The sequence below is a fragment of the Talpa occidentalis genome, unplaced genomic scaffold, assembly GCF_014898055.3.
Source record: "Talpa occidentalis isolate TD23 unplaced genomic scaffold, MPIMG_talOcc4v2.1 talOcc4.5, whole genome shotgun sequence".
Lineage (NCBI taxonomy): Eukaryota > Metazoa > Chordata > Mammalia > Eulipotyphla > Talpidae > Talpa > Talpa occidentalis.
The window spans coordinates 39,878,154-39,894,270 of NW_023604861.1; the positions used below are offsets into that span (position 1 = coordinate 39,878,154).

A 16,117-nucleotide genomic window follows, 5' to 3' on the forward strand; every position below is an offset into this window, starting at 1 on the left:
ATTTGTCTGCTTCGTGTTTCCTGGCCTTTTAGAAGTGTCCTTCGACGCTGATCCATCTGTATCTGCAGCTGTTTTTGCTTTTGTAAATTTGTACATGTTAGGTTGCCCATCTGCTCGTATTTCTCCTATTGTAGTTATCACTGGGGATTCAGTTATTCTTACAGTGGAAAATACAGTTCAGTTTTGAAGTATAAGTCAGAGATCACCGAGAACTAAATTCATTGACCTGGTTTTTTTGTTTGTTTGTTTGTTTTGTTTTGTTTTTTTTACTTTTAAACTTTCTTATATGAAGTCCCTTTTGGATCTAGATACTTTAACATTAGTTGCAATGAAAAATGTCCACTTATGTTAGGGCACTGATACCAGCACTATTCTGTGCCTCAAAAATAGGGGAGAAACATTTTATTTTGCTTAAAGTGACAAAATATATATTTTTTTAACTTTTGAAAGTCCAGCCTTAACACGAGTGTGTGAATGAACTGTGACATACTATCCAAACTGAGGTGCTCTCTTAAAAAGAACTAGCTTATTTTTCTTTAAGCACTGAAGATCTTTTTGTTTACACAACTATCTGGCATCTAGGGTGGTCCAGGGCTGTTGGAGATAGCAGTAAGCAACACCAACAGTAATCCTTAAATCCTCATGGGAGTATTAACAAAATGCCTTATTTCAAATGTTAATGGTCTACATTGAAATAGCTCAAAAAACATCTTCAGAGATCTCAGGTTCCTGTCATAAAAGGGTACTTTTGACAAACTGATTTCATTCAGAACCCCATGGTTCTACATGTATGGCCATATAGTCTTAAGAGCTAATATAGGGCATTCACATTACAGTTCTTTAAAAAGAAAATTACTGAAATTACCGAAAAGTGTCATGTCAAAGAAAAGTGGCAGAATAAGTTAGGGGAAAAAATGAGTATTTAAATGCTAATTATTTCATGCATCCAGAGTTAAGGGAGGGAATATCAGTTTAAATATGTTTGGAAGGGACAAAAAATTCATCAAAATCAGGGATGCTTGAAATTTTCTTGGGTCAATGATCCACTTAAGATTCTGTCAGAACTATGGACTCCTCCCAAAAATATACCATACATGCAACATACATATATATAATAATCTTAATAAAATGTCAAAAGAATCATGGATTTCCTGAAGTCTGATCTGTGGACCCTCAAAGACCTTGAGTTATGAGCATCAACTTTGACTTGGATACCATCTTGCAGTTATTTAAAACCTGCTTTCTGAATTCAATTATAGATAAATTTAATACTTTACCATCAAAGTACACTTATTTACATTTTGAAAAGGAATATTTGATACTGAACAGGCATTGCTAACATTCACAGATTTGTTGCTTTATCCCTCTACATATAATGCCATACTTGTAAGGATTATCTCATTCTTTGGATGGACTCTAAAACATGTTGCTATACCTGTATGGATCTATTAAGACAGGAGCGTAAACATAATCTGAGGAGTGGATGCTGAGTAATAGTAAAAAGAACAGTTTTTGCTTGATATGCACCCCTGTCTAGAGCTAAGAAGTTGCTGCTGGACTTTATGACAGTCTTTGTATTTGGAGATAAAATCAAGTTAAATTATAAGTAAGGGCATTTAACAGACTATTAGTCTTACTAATCTGGTAGGGTATTGGACCTAAAGAAAATAAACATTAGCATTCAGCTTTCTTTAATGGTACCTTTGGAATGTAATCAAATCAGTGAAAATAGAGTCATTACCTAAATTTCCAGTCATTTTTTTAAAGTAGGTGGTGGGAAAAGGTAAGTAAGAGAAAATTTAGTCAAATACCCCTTACTCTTCGATAATATGGGGAGGATATGGGCAGTTTGAATTACAACCTAGATTTATCAAGTCTGGGAGTATTTACAAAGTTGTTCTTAGATAGTGGAGAAATGCAATAGTATATTGTACTTACTAAAATTTGTTGTAATTTCCAAATGTTTTTTTAATCTAGTTGGTTCTAAGAAACTTTTTACAACTAATGGAAAATTAGGAAGAGAAGAATTTCAAAGGAAAAAGGACCAAAACGTAAATGGGAGGGTGTAAGTATGTTAATGCATTAGGTCTAAGTGATAAAAGATTTTTCCTTAGGTACAGAGATAACCATGTGTAGTGCAGCTATTATCAAGATTAGTTTCAAAATCTTTCTCATTGAGGTAGAAACTGAAGAAATTTTTATAAAATTTAAAGGTTAAAGTCTAAAAATATAACAGTGTATTATGGAAGTAATTTGAAATAAAAAAGTTGAAAATAGGCCTGTATTTGTTCCACCTGGAGTAGTCTTTGTTGGCAGTGATTAGGAATGTAAGTACTAGAACATTACTGTATTTACAGTGCCTACTTGAATTCTTCATGATATAAATGTAGAAGTCTACATGTTTATGATATATTTACTATAAAACCATAGAACATATGAGACTTCAAAGTTGCAAATAATGACTAAAACTTGTTAGGAGTAGTGGTCGGTACTATTGTAATTCAAAATATCAATAATATAAGAATATCCATAAAATTGGTATCAGAATGAGGTTTGACTCTGAACTGACTCTGACATCTTTAGCAAAAATCGTACTTTTTGAAAATGGGGCAGGAAGCCCTTTAAAGTAAAAACCTAGTTTAGTGGTAGTTTCACCTACTTCCATTTCATCCTGAATGCAGTGTCTACATGGCGTATGTCCAAGTTTTTAATAGTGTGTTTGTGATATGTTATGTTCCAAACAAAAATTTCAAAGTAAGAATAATAAAAGAAATATGTAAGACACATCTAAGGAGTTATTTGAAGATCTGAAAATACCAAGTAAGGAAAAAGTCAAAGAATCTTGTAAATCAAATAAATAATGTAATATACCACATATTTGAAATTTGTTTCAGTTGCCATTTTGAGCTACATTAAAATGGTTGAAAATATGGAGCTCTTGACATTGTCGTTATACTTTTAAGGGAAGTGAAGTGCATTGGAGGTATGCAATATACAGATTGGTTATTCATTCTGGAAACATCTGATTTATAGATAAAACTTGAGAAGAAGCTAGTGGGTCAAGTACCTTAAACTAGGAATTTTTTAAACAGTCTCTTCAGAAGAGGTGATTTAAAAAAGGGGGGGGGTGCTTTATGAGCTGCCATTGTGGGAATGGACAAGACAGTCCTCATTTTTCTACACACTGTTTTCACTCAGCATTCCATGTGCTAGGGAAATTGTGGTGCAGGGTCGTTTATTTGACAGGAGTAGGCTAAGACTGGCTGTATTTTCAAAGCCACACCAAGTTTTAAAACTTGTTACAGGAATCTTTGAAGAGCTGAAATGACTGAAATGAATTTTTTATGAAGCTATGATACCTTTACTTTGAGGTATTAATTGCTCAATGTACATGAAACTGGTATACGTTATCTTTTAGCAGTCAGTGTTCGAATCAAGGAGTCAAATGTATTCACCCATCTTCAGATCACAAAATAGGCGTGGGCATTAAACAATGCCTTTCGAGTTAATCACTTTGCCTGGATTCCGCAAAATGTTACTATATAAAACTTGAAAGTCCAAAGTGTGAATAGAAATATGAGAGTTGACAGACTGACTTTTGTTGTACAATATGGTAATGTGAATAGAACATTAGGCTATTACTCACATGATTTTAACTTTGCTTCCAGCTTGTGATTTTCGGCCTCAGTTTCTTTATATTAAAAGAAAGATCTGAACTTGTTTTTTTCTTTTAAAAGGCTCTTTACGGCTTGCCTACATTGCCAAACCAATGGACTTGTCAGTGACCAAATAGCAAGATCTGGATAAAGGGCAATATTTTTTCTCTTAAAAATTATACTTTGGGGTAAAAGAGAAGAACTCTTAAAAAATTCCCTTCAAAGTAATATGTTCTTTGTAGATATTAACCAAGTCATAAGGGCTCTTACAGCTTTTTTTGCCCAACTCCTTCCTCCCCTAAAGAAGGGTTCTGGAGCTGGAAAAGCAGCTTCTACTAGTGTTCTGTGATAGTCATTGCCTATCTTTAAAGATTTACATTTTAACCACTTTAATAACTACAATGTAGATATAAAGTATTAAAATTGCATATTGTTTCTTAGAACCTCTTAGAACTGTTGGCTCTGACACTGCAATCAAGTTATTGTTGAGAATGAGATTGCAACTAAAAAAAATCCCAAGAGAATGTGTTTGGAGAACACTTAAAGGTCATGTCAACCCAAAAAAAAATCTGAAGGTCAAGTCAACCGAAAAAATACCAATGGATACTGAAAGGCATGAACACACAAGACAGTGTTTTACTGAAGTGTGAAGAGGCTACACAATTTGGCAGGGGCTTTTTGTACTACTTAAAAATACAGCTAACACCAGTTTGAAGTTTTCTTTGGACGACAAGAGGAATGTCATTTTATTGTCTCCCCCCACAACCCACCCCCCGCCCCGCCCTGCCCCCAAGGCCTCCCACACCTGTAAGGGTTCTTTGACCCTGAGTATGCACAACTGGCCTGTAGGTTGCTATTCCTAAAAAGCCCTCTTAACTGGCTGGCAGGGGTCGAGTGTGAGCGGTGGCTGCACCCTGTTGATCCCGTTTCTTCCGGCTCCCATCCGGGTTAGGGAGTGGCTGTCCTAGGACTTCCAAAGTTTTGGTGCTGAGGCACTGGTGCTCACAAAGCTCCGGTGCATTGTTTCCTTCCAGGCAGTCTCGGTTAGCGCTTCGGCTTAGACATTTATTTTGCATTCTGTCGTCTTGGGCTGCGTGTGCTCTCTTGTTTCTGCGCTCTCTCCACGCCAGTCCCAGTTTCCTGTCAGCAAAGGGATCGCTCTTTCTGAACGAAAAGTTCTCAGAGCCGAGTGGAACCTCCCGGAAAAATGCTCTTCTCTTCCGTGTGCGCCGGCTGGGGGCGGGGGTGGGCCTGGGCCAGGGCCAGAAACTAAACCCCACGTTCCGCAGATTTGAAAGGAACCGAACCCCAAAGCGGAGGCGGGAGAGATACGGTTCACCCAGAAAGGACTGAGGGGTAATGACAGACCGGGGCAGCGCCCATCCATCTCCTGGATGGACTGAGGAGACTTGGTAGTCAGTGGGAACTGTGCAGCGAGGCCCAAGTCTCTCTGGAGAGTTTCTGGGTCCAGGTGGTGGCGGGGTGCACTCAAAGGAGTCGGGAGGAAGCCCTCTGGTTCCCTCTCTACCCCAGGAGCCGTTCCCTGCTGCCCAGATTCCAGGGAGGGCGCGTCGCGCTACCCGGCTTGCCGGGGTTGGTTAAGGTTTCCTGTCTCCTCCGCCCTCCCTTCCATTCTAGGGAACCCAGACCCTTGGGAAAGTGGGAGGTGGATCCCACATCTCCATCACCCCATTTCTCTGTCAGCCTTCATCCTAGGCTATGTGAGGAACTCTTTAATATCCCGACACTGGGTTTGCAGGACTCCCCGGTGGGGGGCCTCCGCGTACCGGGTGGCCCCTGGAGGCGCCCGGCAGACGCTCCGGGAAGGGCGCGCGGTCCCCCGAGACCCTTGGCCAGCGGGACTGCAGGGGAGGCGGAAGATGGCGGCTGCAGCTGGGTGCGGGGCTCCGGGCCCCGCTCGGACAGAGCCCCCCCACTGACCGCCCCCGCCGCCCGCGCCGGGCGGTGCTGTGTCCCCGCAGGAATCGGACAGGATGGCCGGGGCCGGTGGCCAGCACCACCCTCCGGGCGCCGCGGGCGGAGCGGCCGCCGGGGCTGGCGCCGCGGTCACCCCAGCCGCTGCCCCGGCGGGCCCGGGAGAGGATTCATCCGACAGCGAAGCGGAGCAAGAGGGACCCCAGAAACTGATCCGCAAAGTGTCCACCTCCGGGCAGATTCGGACCAAGGTAAGGCGGGCGGCGGGGAAGTGCAGAGAGGGCGCCTGGGGCGCGGGGGTGATCCCAGGGTGATCCCGGGAAGATCCCGGGAGTCTGGGGCGGGGTTTGAGCCGGGGGCGGGGCCCGGGGCTGGACCGCGGCGCTGCTGGAAGGGGTGCCCGGCCCCCGGCCCGCGCGGGGGGTGGGGGGGGGGCGGCCGGGGTCCGCTGCCCCGGAGCGCGGCGGGCGGGACCGAGGAGCTAGGAACCAGCGGCTCCGCGGAGCGTGGGAAAAAGCTGAGGCGCTGCGGAGAGTTCCCACTTAGGGACTTGAAAGGATTGCTTTTTGGTGTTTTGGGGTATTTGTTTGTTTTGCACTCGCAGCCGTGCAATGGTTTGTTAGAGCTTGTGCGTTGTGCAGGGAGCGGAGTGCAGGACGACCCTCCCCAGCAGCAGTGATTTCCACCACCTCGCCCCGCAGCAGCCTGCCCCGCCCCTGGCCCACTCCCCGAGGATGGTGGGGGGCGACTCGGGACAGACGCTTTGCCACCGGCGGCCTTTTGGGAGGCCTGTGATAAACACTGCTCTCCCCGGACTGCTCCCTGGGCAGCCCAAAGAGCAGGCCAGGCTTGAGGGTTCTGGATTCCCACTAAGTGCAGAGGTCAGAGCTCATCAACACACCCATGGTTTTTTTTGTTGTTGCTGTTTTGTTTTGGTTTAAATGGTACGAAGTAACATCTTTGTGATACATGGAGTTTAGAATAGAATGCTGTCTGACTTTTGTGTAGCAGGTACTGATGGCCAGTGAAAGTTCAAAGTTGAGAGTTTTAATTTCACCGTGAATATATACATAGCAAATGCACGCAATTCAAGCTTATTTACATATTCTAATTTTCATGAAACTTTTCAAATCACCTCGCAATCAGTTATCACTGGGGGACTTCAAGGAGGAATTTGAGAAGGGAGCCAATAAAATCATTGGAATTGTGTGCTCTCTTTAAAAATAAATTTGCAAAAGCTAGTTCATTCTATGTCTATTTTTATGAGAATTTGTTTTCTAAGGTTAATGGATTCCTATATGAAAATAGAACTTTTATTATATGCTTGTGGATTCATGTTTGTATTAGCCTGTCTCATTTTCTGAAATAAATGTGTACTCATAAACACAACTGTTAATAAGATGCACTTAAGAAGGAGTGAAGGATTGCTTCAGTCATTTTTAAAGTGCACATCTTGTAATGCTTTTAATACTGACGTTTCTGAATTTAGTGGGCTTTGTAATAAATTAAGTATATGAGGTTTAGTATTTTTGGAAGTTAAGACTAAACAAGATAGGAACTTTCCTCAGTCCCTTTAACACTTAAAATATTAATATTTTTAAAGATCATAAAATTATGTTTTAATGGACAGCATGGCAGGTTTTTTTAAAATGATATATTCTGTGTATTTACACAGAATATGAATCCATTAAAATTCCTTATGTCGAAATTAACCAGTAAATTTATGCTGTTTGAAAGAAAATTTAGAGATAGCTCTAATTTGAATTGAGTAAAATCAAATAACAAGTTTGTTGGAATATCTCAAAAATGTGTAGGTGTAATGTACTCATGGCAATAGCTAAAATTATTCTCTTTAAGTTGATATTATCTATGGTTTGGGGTAAAACATCCTTATTGAGACTAAGTGAATTCAAAAGAATCATGTATTGTTTTTTATTGACCCTAATAAAACTATTTAGTTCATACGTTTTGCCAAGATTAGAGGTAATTAGTAATCAACTAATGAAATGTTCCTTAAATCTCAATACAAAGTTTTACTGAGTTTCAAAAATTCTGTATTTTATACCAGGTCATACAAGTGCATATAAGTTCATCAACATTTTCATTAGGAACACCTGAAATCAAGGCCTGAGACTGCTGAGACCAACTGGCCTCTAACCTCCCTGCTTGCCACCACCCTCCCCACCAGTCCAGACTGTTTATATACACTACCAATGTGAGCAGTTAACCTACATATTGTTTCTCAGGAAGGAAAATGAAGCAGTGTAGAAACTCATTGAATGAGAACTTCTAAGCTAAAGATTTCCAGTCTTCATTTATGATCCAAATAAGAGGGAGGGGAAAGACCTTCTCTTGATTACCTCCAAAGGTGTATAAGATGGGAACCCCTAAAGGAGAAGGAAGCCCTAGGACTAGTTCAAGGCTTAGTCATTTTTAAAACAACTGTAGGGGTTTTTGCTCATACATCCTGAAGATTAGAGGACACTAGATCTGACCGCTTATAATTGAAGTGGCAACATCAGCCTGGTTGAGTGGCAGCCTGGGATGGTGTGTGTGGGCACACATACACACCTACCTGCAGTATATGCACATCTTACATTGCAGGTGTATAGAAATTCTCTGATAAAGCATGTTTGCTTAAACACACAAAAGTCCTACAGCAGAATGAGTTGCACTTATACATCAAAATATATCTTAAATGAGCAACTGTGAGAAATGAGAGAGGGTGTCTTTTTCTAAAAGTCTTTTCCCCTCCCTCTTATTTGGATCATAATTGAAGACTGGAAACTGAAAGGTAAGTTTAGCAGTTCTCATTCTGTGTTACATATATATATATATATATATATATATATTTATGTATATATGTATGTATAATGCTCTGTATGTAAAGATTATCATTAAAACATAGTACTTTTTAAATTTTCTTTTAAGGTGCTTAGGATCATACTGCTGCTTAGTATCCAGTTTAGATTTGAAGTGATAAAAAGCCACTAATTTTAGTAAATACCTCATTTGAAGTGTTCTTTGTAAATGCTGATCAATGTCTTAAATAATTAAAGAATATTAGTAAAGAACTTTAAATTAATTGTGACTTTTAAAGAGTACCCAGACTTTTCTTTCTTAGCAGTAAGAACACACGCAACATTTATTGTTTGTCATCTTATATTGGTGTATTTATGGCGCTCCCAAACAATTGCAATAGTCACATTAAAAATCACTGATAACAGATCTCCATAACAAATAAAGTAACAATGGAAAAGTGCAATAGCGCAAGAAATATCAAAACGTGACAAAGAAACACAAAATGGGCACATGTTGTTGGGAAAATGGAACTATCAGACTTGCTCAATAGGGTTGCCACAAACCTTCAATTTGTGAAAAATGCAATGTCTCAAGTGCAACCAAGCAAAGTACAGCAAATGAGGTATGTCTGTATTTTCAAGGGCCTTACATTTTGGTTGTCCAGACATTTCCTACTTGAGAAAGCAATGCAAGCACTAAATAAGGCACTCAGATAGTGTGAGAGGGTGTTCAGTAATGGAGGGTGTCCAGGGAAAGGTAATCTCCCTCTTACCACAGATCTCTTGTCTCCATCTCAGAGCAATTGTTGATATTTTCTTGGCATGCTTCCAGAAAATTTCTGTGCAAATGCAAATATATATATATATTTCTTTAAAAAAATTCCAATGGAAACATTCTATAAACATTCTTTCTGTGTTTTGTTTTGTTTGTTTTTGTGGAAATCATTTCTCCAATGACATGCATACATCTACTTCATTCTTTTTAGTGATGGCAAAGAAATCCAGTATATTAGATTGAGCTAAGTGAAGTTGCTATGTCAATAAATCAAAAATGGTCGCGAGTAGAAAGGTGGTTGGCAGGAGGTGGGGAGTGAGGGGAATTGGGTAAATGTTGACCAAGTGGTGCAAACTTTCAATTATAAAATAAACAAGTTCTGGAGATTTAACCAGCATAATGCACATATATTCTTTATTATATACTGGAAAATTGCTTAAGAGAGCAGATCTTATTTTTTTAAAAAAATATTTATTTATTTATGCGCACAAGAGCTGGGGTGCAGGCCAGAGATGCAGGGGGTGAGAGGATTCACCAGAAACAGAGTGTCTAGCAGAATAGGCTGATCTACTGAAATACGCTGCTGAGGAGAGCAGCAGGCGAGACAGGAGAGATCTGCTTGCCATGTGGGTCACCTCCCTGGCCGGGGATCCAACTTGTGCTGCAGCAGCTGAGGATAGTTTCATAGTGCTATATCTTAACCCCCTGCACCACCAGGGAGGCCCCAAGAGAACAGATCTTAAGTGTTCCCACCACACACAAGAAGTAACTGAGGTGATGGATATGTTACCTCACTTAATTGTGTGATCATTTCGCATTGTATATGTCTATTGAATCACATCATATACTTTTTTTTTAATTTTTTTTTTTATACAGGCATGTTTATTTATTTATTTGTTTGCTTGTTTGTTTGTTTATACATGCACTGGGTACAGTCAGAAGCGCGGGAGGGTGAGAGAATTCACCAGAGCCAGAGCGGGGAGCAGAGCAGGCAGAAGGACTGAAGTACACTGCTGAGGGGAGCAGCGGGCGGCAGGAGAAGTCTGCGCGCCACGTGAGACCCTCCTCCAGTGGCCGGGGAGCAGCCGGGGATCGAACCGGCGCCACAGAGGCTGCGTGCAGCTTTGCAACCCAGCGCTCAACCACTGCGCCACTGGGGAGGCCCACATCATATACTTTAAACATATACAATTTTATTTGTCAATTAGATTGCAATAAAACTGGAAATAATGGTAGAATATGGAAAATTCATATGATTCTGCCTAACATGGAATGTCATCAATTAATTAAAGAGTATTCTGTGGAAGGAAATATGGTTTGTTTCAGGACAACTCTAATCTCAGAGTTTTTTTTATTGGACACGATGACTTTTTAAGTAAAGAATAAGACTAGCATGCTTTCAAAACTAGCATAGTTTAACAACATCCTCATGTATACTTTAGTCCCTTCCTCACATCCCCGCATTGTACACTTCTTTCCTTTTTCCTTTTTCCTTTTTTCCTGTCTTTGTCCTTGCCATTCTCACTACTATTTTTCTCTTTAATTCATCTTTTTCCTTTCTTTCCATCAGCTAAATGGAATTGCAGGTAGTCTCATCTAGCTACCCAGGTACTAATGACTAGGTAATTTTACGGTGCCTGCAGTCCCCCAAGGGGAAAAAAGAAATCACTTGCACACAGAAGTGGAAATAGTGCTCATGTGGGAAATCCAAAAGGAGCCATAACTACTTATCTCTCTTCCTCTCTCTTTACCCTTTGCTATTATTTCTAAGTTCTTAGTCTAGTCTCAGGGAGAAGGTGGATTTTACATTCGGATTTACTGTTATAGGGAATTTCCTAGGTATTTACTGAGTGGGAGACTCTGTGAGACATCACTAATGCAAACTCTGACTTTGTTGTGAATATGAATGTGAAGGAGACTTTATTTGCTTTTTGTTGATCCATGAATAGTGTGGTATCACTTTGCAGGGAATGACTAGTCAGGTTTATAGACTAGGATTCTTCAACTGTCAAAACTAAATGGTATAAACAAGTGGAAACCCTCTCAGTGACTTTTTTCTGATTTTGACTCATCTCTGCCAAGGTCTCGAAACTTCATGTGTCAAAAATATTTCCTAATTGGGTTTATTTTGCTCTCATTTGACATTTACATGTTAATGTTGAATGGCCATAGATGAATCTCTAAATTTAGGAAGGACATACCTAATACCAGAAAGATACTCAGAATTTTGTAACATTATACTTGGATTGGGAGTTCTCTCAGGCCCATTTATTTATTCTATTATTTTTTTAAAGATTTATTTATTTATGCACACAAGAACTGGGGGATAGGCCAGAGGTGCGGGGGGGGTGAGAGGATCCACCAGAGACAGACGGGGGAACAGAACAGGCAGACTGACTGAAATACTCTGCTGAGGGGAGCAGTGGGCAAGCCAGGAGAGGTCTGCTGTGCCATGTGGGTAGCTCCCTGGTTGGGCATTGAACTTGTGCTGCAGAGGCTGCACACAGCTTCACAGTGTTGTGCTGAACCCCTTGTGGCACCAGGGAGGCCCTCAAGCCCAGTACCTGAAGTCTTCAAAAGTTTTACTTTCCAAAAATTAACAACAATGTAAGAAAAAAAGTACTACATTAAAAAAAATATTTTTTTGAAAAAGAAGATTCTCCATTTCCATGAGGGATGTATAAGCAAACTCAAATCTTTATAGTAAGGAAGTATATGGAAATGTTGACTTGTACTTTTCACTGCTTTGTGAGATGCAGTTTGTAAAATTAAGACATTATCTTTAACCATAAACTTTAGGTAGAGTGGGGTAGGGAAGACTGGTGAAGCCAATTTAGTGGGTCATGATGATTCACACCTAGCAATTAAAATAGAAACAATAGATTAGAAAATACTATTTAAAACTTTTAGCCCCAGTTCTGGGTGGAAACATTGGATTGGGTGATGATTCCAATAGGAAGGGAAACAGAAACATGGCCAGAAGATTGTTAGAAAATGAGAAAAAAGTTGACAATGAGATTGTTAGGAAATGAGAAAAAATATTGACAGGTTAATTGTCCAGAAACAATATGATAGGAGAAGCAACTAGGAACTTGTACATTTTTGACAGGTATCTTGAATAATATGAATAATTAATATTCATCTAGTACAAAATGGGCTTCCTTTTTCTGTAGAGGGCCACATGGTAAATATTTTAAGCTTCAAGGGCCATAAAGTATGTATTAAAATCACTCAGATCTACTACTGTACTGTAAAAATAGCCATAGGCAGTACTTAAATAAATAGACTGTTTCAATGAAACAGTTCTTATGGACACTGAAATATGAATTTTTATATAATTTTCATGTGTTAAGAGATATTCTTCCTTTAAAAAAATTTAAATATGTAAAATACTTCTTAGCCATGGGCTGTACTAAATCAGATGCCTGAAGGATAAGACCTGTGGATTTAGCCTGTAGGCTACAGTTTGCTGACCTCTATTCTAAATGATGGAAAATAGTATAGTTTGGTTTGCAAAGCCTTGCAAAGTTAAGGTGCTGCTAACTGCAATCAGCATTTAAAGGACCACTAAAGCTAGATTTCAATCCATTAAAAATCACATCTTTGTAGAACGATTTATTTTTAGCTTGGTTTGCGTTTTTGCTTCCATTTTAATGTGAACTAAATATAGACTGGAAACTCTGAGTCTTGGTACAGTAATATATGGTATAACAGCTTTCTATTTTGATTGTGAGTTAAACATGGTATCTTATTATTAAAGATAAAAGACATAACGACTAATTTACTAAGCCTTTACCTATTACTTAAGATGCATTATTTGAAAGTATCTAAATTTAGAAAGCTTTCCCTTGGGTTAAGGTGGCATGTTTGCTGTTGGTGGGAGGGATGAAAGGTTATAGGAAACTACTATTCTAAAGGATGCGGGCTCCTTTCTGTCTCCAGGGTACAGTGTTCTACTCATATTGGATTTGTTAGGCTTTCCTTGCTCAGGAAATGTGTTTATAAGCAACGGTTTTAATTAAAGAGAGTTTGTTTTATGTCTAAGAATAGACCAAATTGAAAAAGACCATAACATGTTAGTATATTACATTTTCCTTTGGCAAATTTGTTTGGTTTGGTTGGTTATCGAGCATTTTTCTCTGTGGAAATTTAGTTACTTGAAACACATTCATATGGTTATTTGGTTAAGTGACTCAAAATGGTTCGTAACCATTCTTGATAATAGCCTTAATAATAATTCCACCCCCTTGCTTTTCCTGCGAAGATGTTGGAAGGCTTGTTAGCCTCTTTTTTTTTATCAAGGAAATTTGATTAACTTTATCATGTGTGAAGCTCGAATCTCCAGCTTTCTCACTGTGCGGGTTGAGTATTGTTCAAACTACCAGAATATTACTTTTTATATTAGTGTGGGGCGTACATGTGAGAAATTTAGTAATGCCTTGTTCCTTAGCATTTTGTTTACAGAGCAGTTTTATATATATGCACTTATTTAACAGTTGTGTACAGCTATGCATATTTAAGAAGTGATGAATCTGACACCGAGTTTGAGTATCAGCCTGCTAAGTGTCAGGACAGGGCCTCAGAAGCAGCACTTGTAAGTATTGTCCCTTTATTCCTGGCCACAGTGGAGACAGTGGGTGGGTCCCACTTGCCTTTTTACAGTGGCTTTGTGGGTTTTGAAACTTTACATCTACAGTGAATAAGTGTGAGTATAGGGTACCTGTTCTTACTTCTTTTCCCTTCCTCTTCACCCTTCCTGCTTGCCTCTTCTCTTCCCTTCTCAGCCCTGCTCTGCCCTGCCCTGCCCTGCCCTTATTTACTTGTTTACTTCTCTTTACCAAAGCTTTAGGCTTCTTAATGCTTTTTTGCATTTGAATACTGTGTTTTTAGTGACATGTTGAAGAGTGTGTGTTTGAAAACTGAGTTATAAAATAAAAAATTTCAGCTGAAATTTATTTGAATTTTAATTAATGATTAGCAAAATCATGGGGTCCCTTTGAAAATATTTTTAGAAGGAACAAATTTGGGAGAAAGGCTTATAGGTATCCAACTCCTCAAATAGATTTCTAAAGAAAACTTACTTTCACTTCCAGAAGGTAAGATGCTGTTTTTAAAAGGTCATCATATAGCATTAACCAGAATAATGTAATTTTCCATTTGATTTATGATGACATGTTAGAGGGAAAAATGTGGGTAAAATTTATTTTTAACTAGCTAAGGAGTGAAAATGACAGCTTTCTGGGCCCAATTTTCTCCATATGACTATTTTATTTAGATAAGAAATGGTGAATGTTGGTTTGATTTGGATTATTTGTACAGACTCCTGTGGGACTTTAATCTTGTGATATTCTAATATTTGACATAGTTAGTATTGCTATAGTTTATGAAGCGTGATGGTAAAGTGAGCCCAGAATCCTGCTTCAGAACTGGAACATTTTCAGTACCATGCATCTAATTTTTTATTCCGTTGGTGCCCCTTAGTTCAATCATAGGAAAAAAATACCTGTGAGGTTTGAGGTACCATGGTAGCTGCCAGGGATAGAGCAATAAACAAAATAGACAAGAACCTCTGCCTTCTAGGAGCTCACATTTTAACGCAGGAAGAATTTATAGTACATAGTTTTCTTTTTCTTTTCTTACATCATGATTCATTTTTGTACAATATTTGATTTCTCCCCTCAGGTGCAGTCCCTGTACTTTTCCCACCATGTCACCTGTGACACATCTCCACAGTCCCTTGCGCCCTCCCTTCCCTGACTTGACCCCTCTCCCTCCTCTGCCCTAGCCTCAGACCTGTGGTCAGGTTGCTAGTTTTTGTCTTTTTTTCTGACCCTTTGTTTAGTTTCCCTATATTCCACTATCAGTGAAATATTGTATGCAGTTTTCATGTCTGCTCATAAATATGTATAATGTATAGTATTACAGAAGGTGAGAAGTGCTACAGAGAAAAATAAAAGCATGAGTGGGAGTGGTATGGGAAGGGGAATGTCTTCCTAAGAAGGTTACATCTGAGCAATAATTTTGAAGGAATGAGCCATGTGGATTCTGGGAGAAAAGAAATCTAGGCAGAAGGAATAGCAGCTGCAAAGATCAGAGACTGAGCTGCAACAAGGAGTGGGGCAGTCAGTGGTGCTGAAGTGGGGTGGGGGGGGAAGCAAGTAGAATCTTGGAAATAAAAGTGTCAAATGTAACGTACTATAGAGAAGAACTCTTAGTCTGGTCTTCATGTGTTCCTCCACATGGGCAAGCTTCAAAGGGCTCCTCCGATTTTATGTCTATGTGTATGCCATTCAGAAGATTAAAGGGAATTGTGGAACTGTTATAGGGCAGCCCCGATACAAAACGGGGTGCCTGACTGTGGGTCCTCACCTGCGCACTTAAAAGGACTTATCAATGCTCTACTGCAGGCACACGCGAAAGGTTAATAAAAGGTTTATTTACCAGGGAAGGGGAAATGAGGAAATGTACAACTCAGGGAGAAAAGTGGGAGACAAAGTTTTAAATGTGTCCTACCCGATGCGCCGATCTGGAATCCCAAATGGCACTCAGAGATGGCCGCGAGCCAGGAGCCGTGAAGCCAGGAGGCGAGCGACAGAGCGAGAGAGCCCAAGGCCCACGTGTTTGGTTTTTATACCCAACCTGGCTGCTTAACTCCCCCTCAGGTCCCAGCCACCTTCCCTTTGGCGGTGATGGGATTTGTCTTTCCCAATGCCTTGATGACTTTGGTCTGGAGTGGGAGTGGGGTCCACAAAGCCTGTATGGGATTAGCTCAGAACATCCTTTCCCCCTAACAGGACTGAAGATAAAAGATAGATAAACACAGTATACCCAATATAGTTCTACAATAACATAGAAACCTTGCAACATAGATGAGCCATTGTCATTGTTATATAATGGAGCAATGCTAAATTGGGGTGACTTTAATAAAATGACAGAAGCAACAGCATAGA

The 16,117-nt window shown here is 39.9% G+C and overlaps 1 protein-coding gene across 4 annotated transcripts in view; it reads left to right on the forward strand.

Moving 5' to 3' along the window:
- Nucleotides 1–5,635: 5,635 nt before the first annotated feature.
- The window catches only part of DGKH (diacylglycerol kinase eta), a 154,169-nt gene continuing 143,687 nt past the window's right edge, over nucleotides 5,636–16,117 (forward strand). For all 4 annotated transcript variants that reach the window (XR_005128304.2, XR_005128303.2, XM_037526941.1 and 1 more), the window contains exon 1: nucleotides 5,636–5,842. Coding sequence is in view for 2 of the 4 variants with exons in the window: in XM_037526941.1 (XP_037382838.1) it covers nucleotides 5,651–5,842 (192 nt within the window). In the remaining 2 variants the exon portion in view is untranslated. The remainder of the gene's footprint in view (nucleotides 5,843–16,117) is intronic.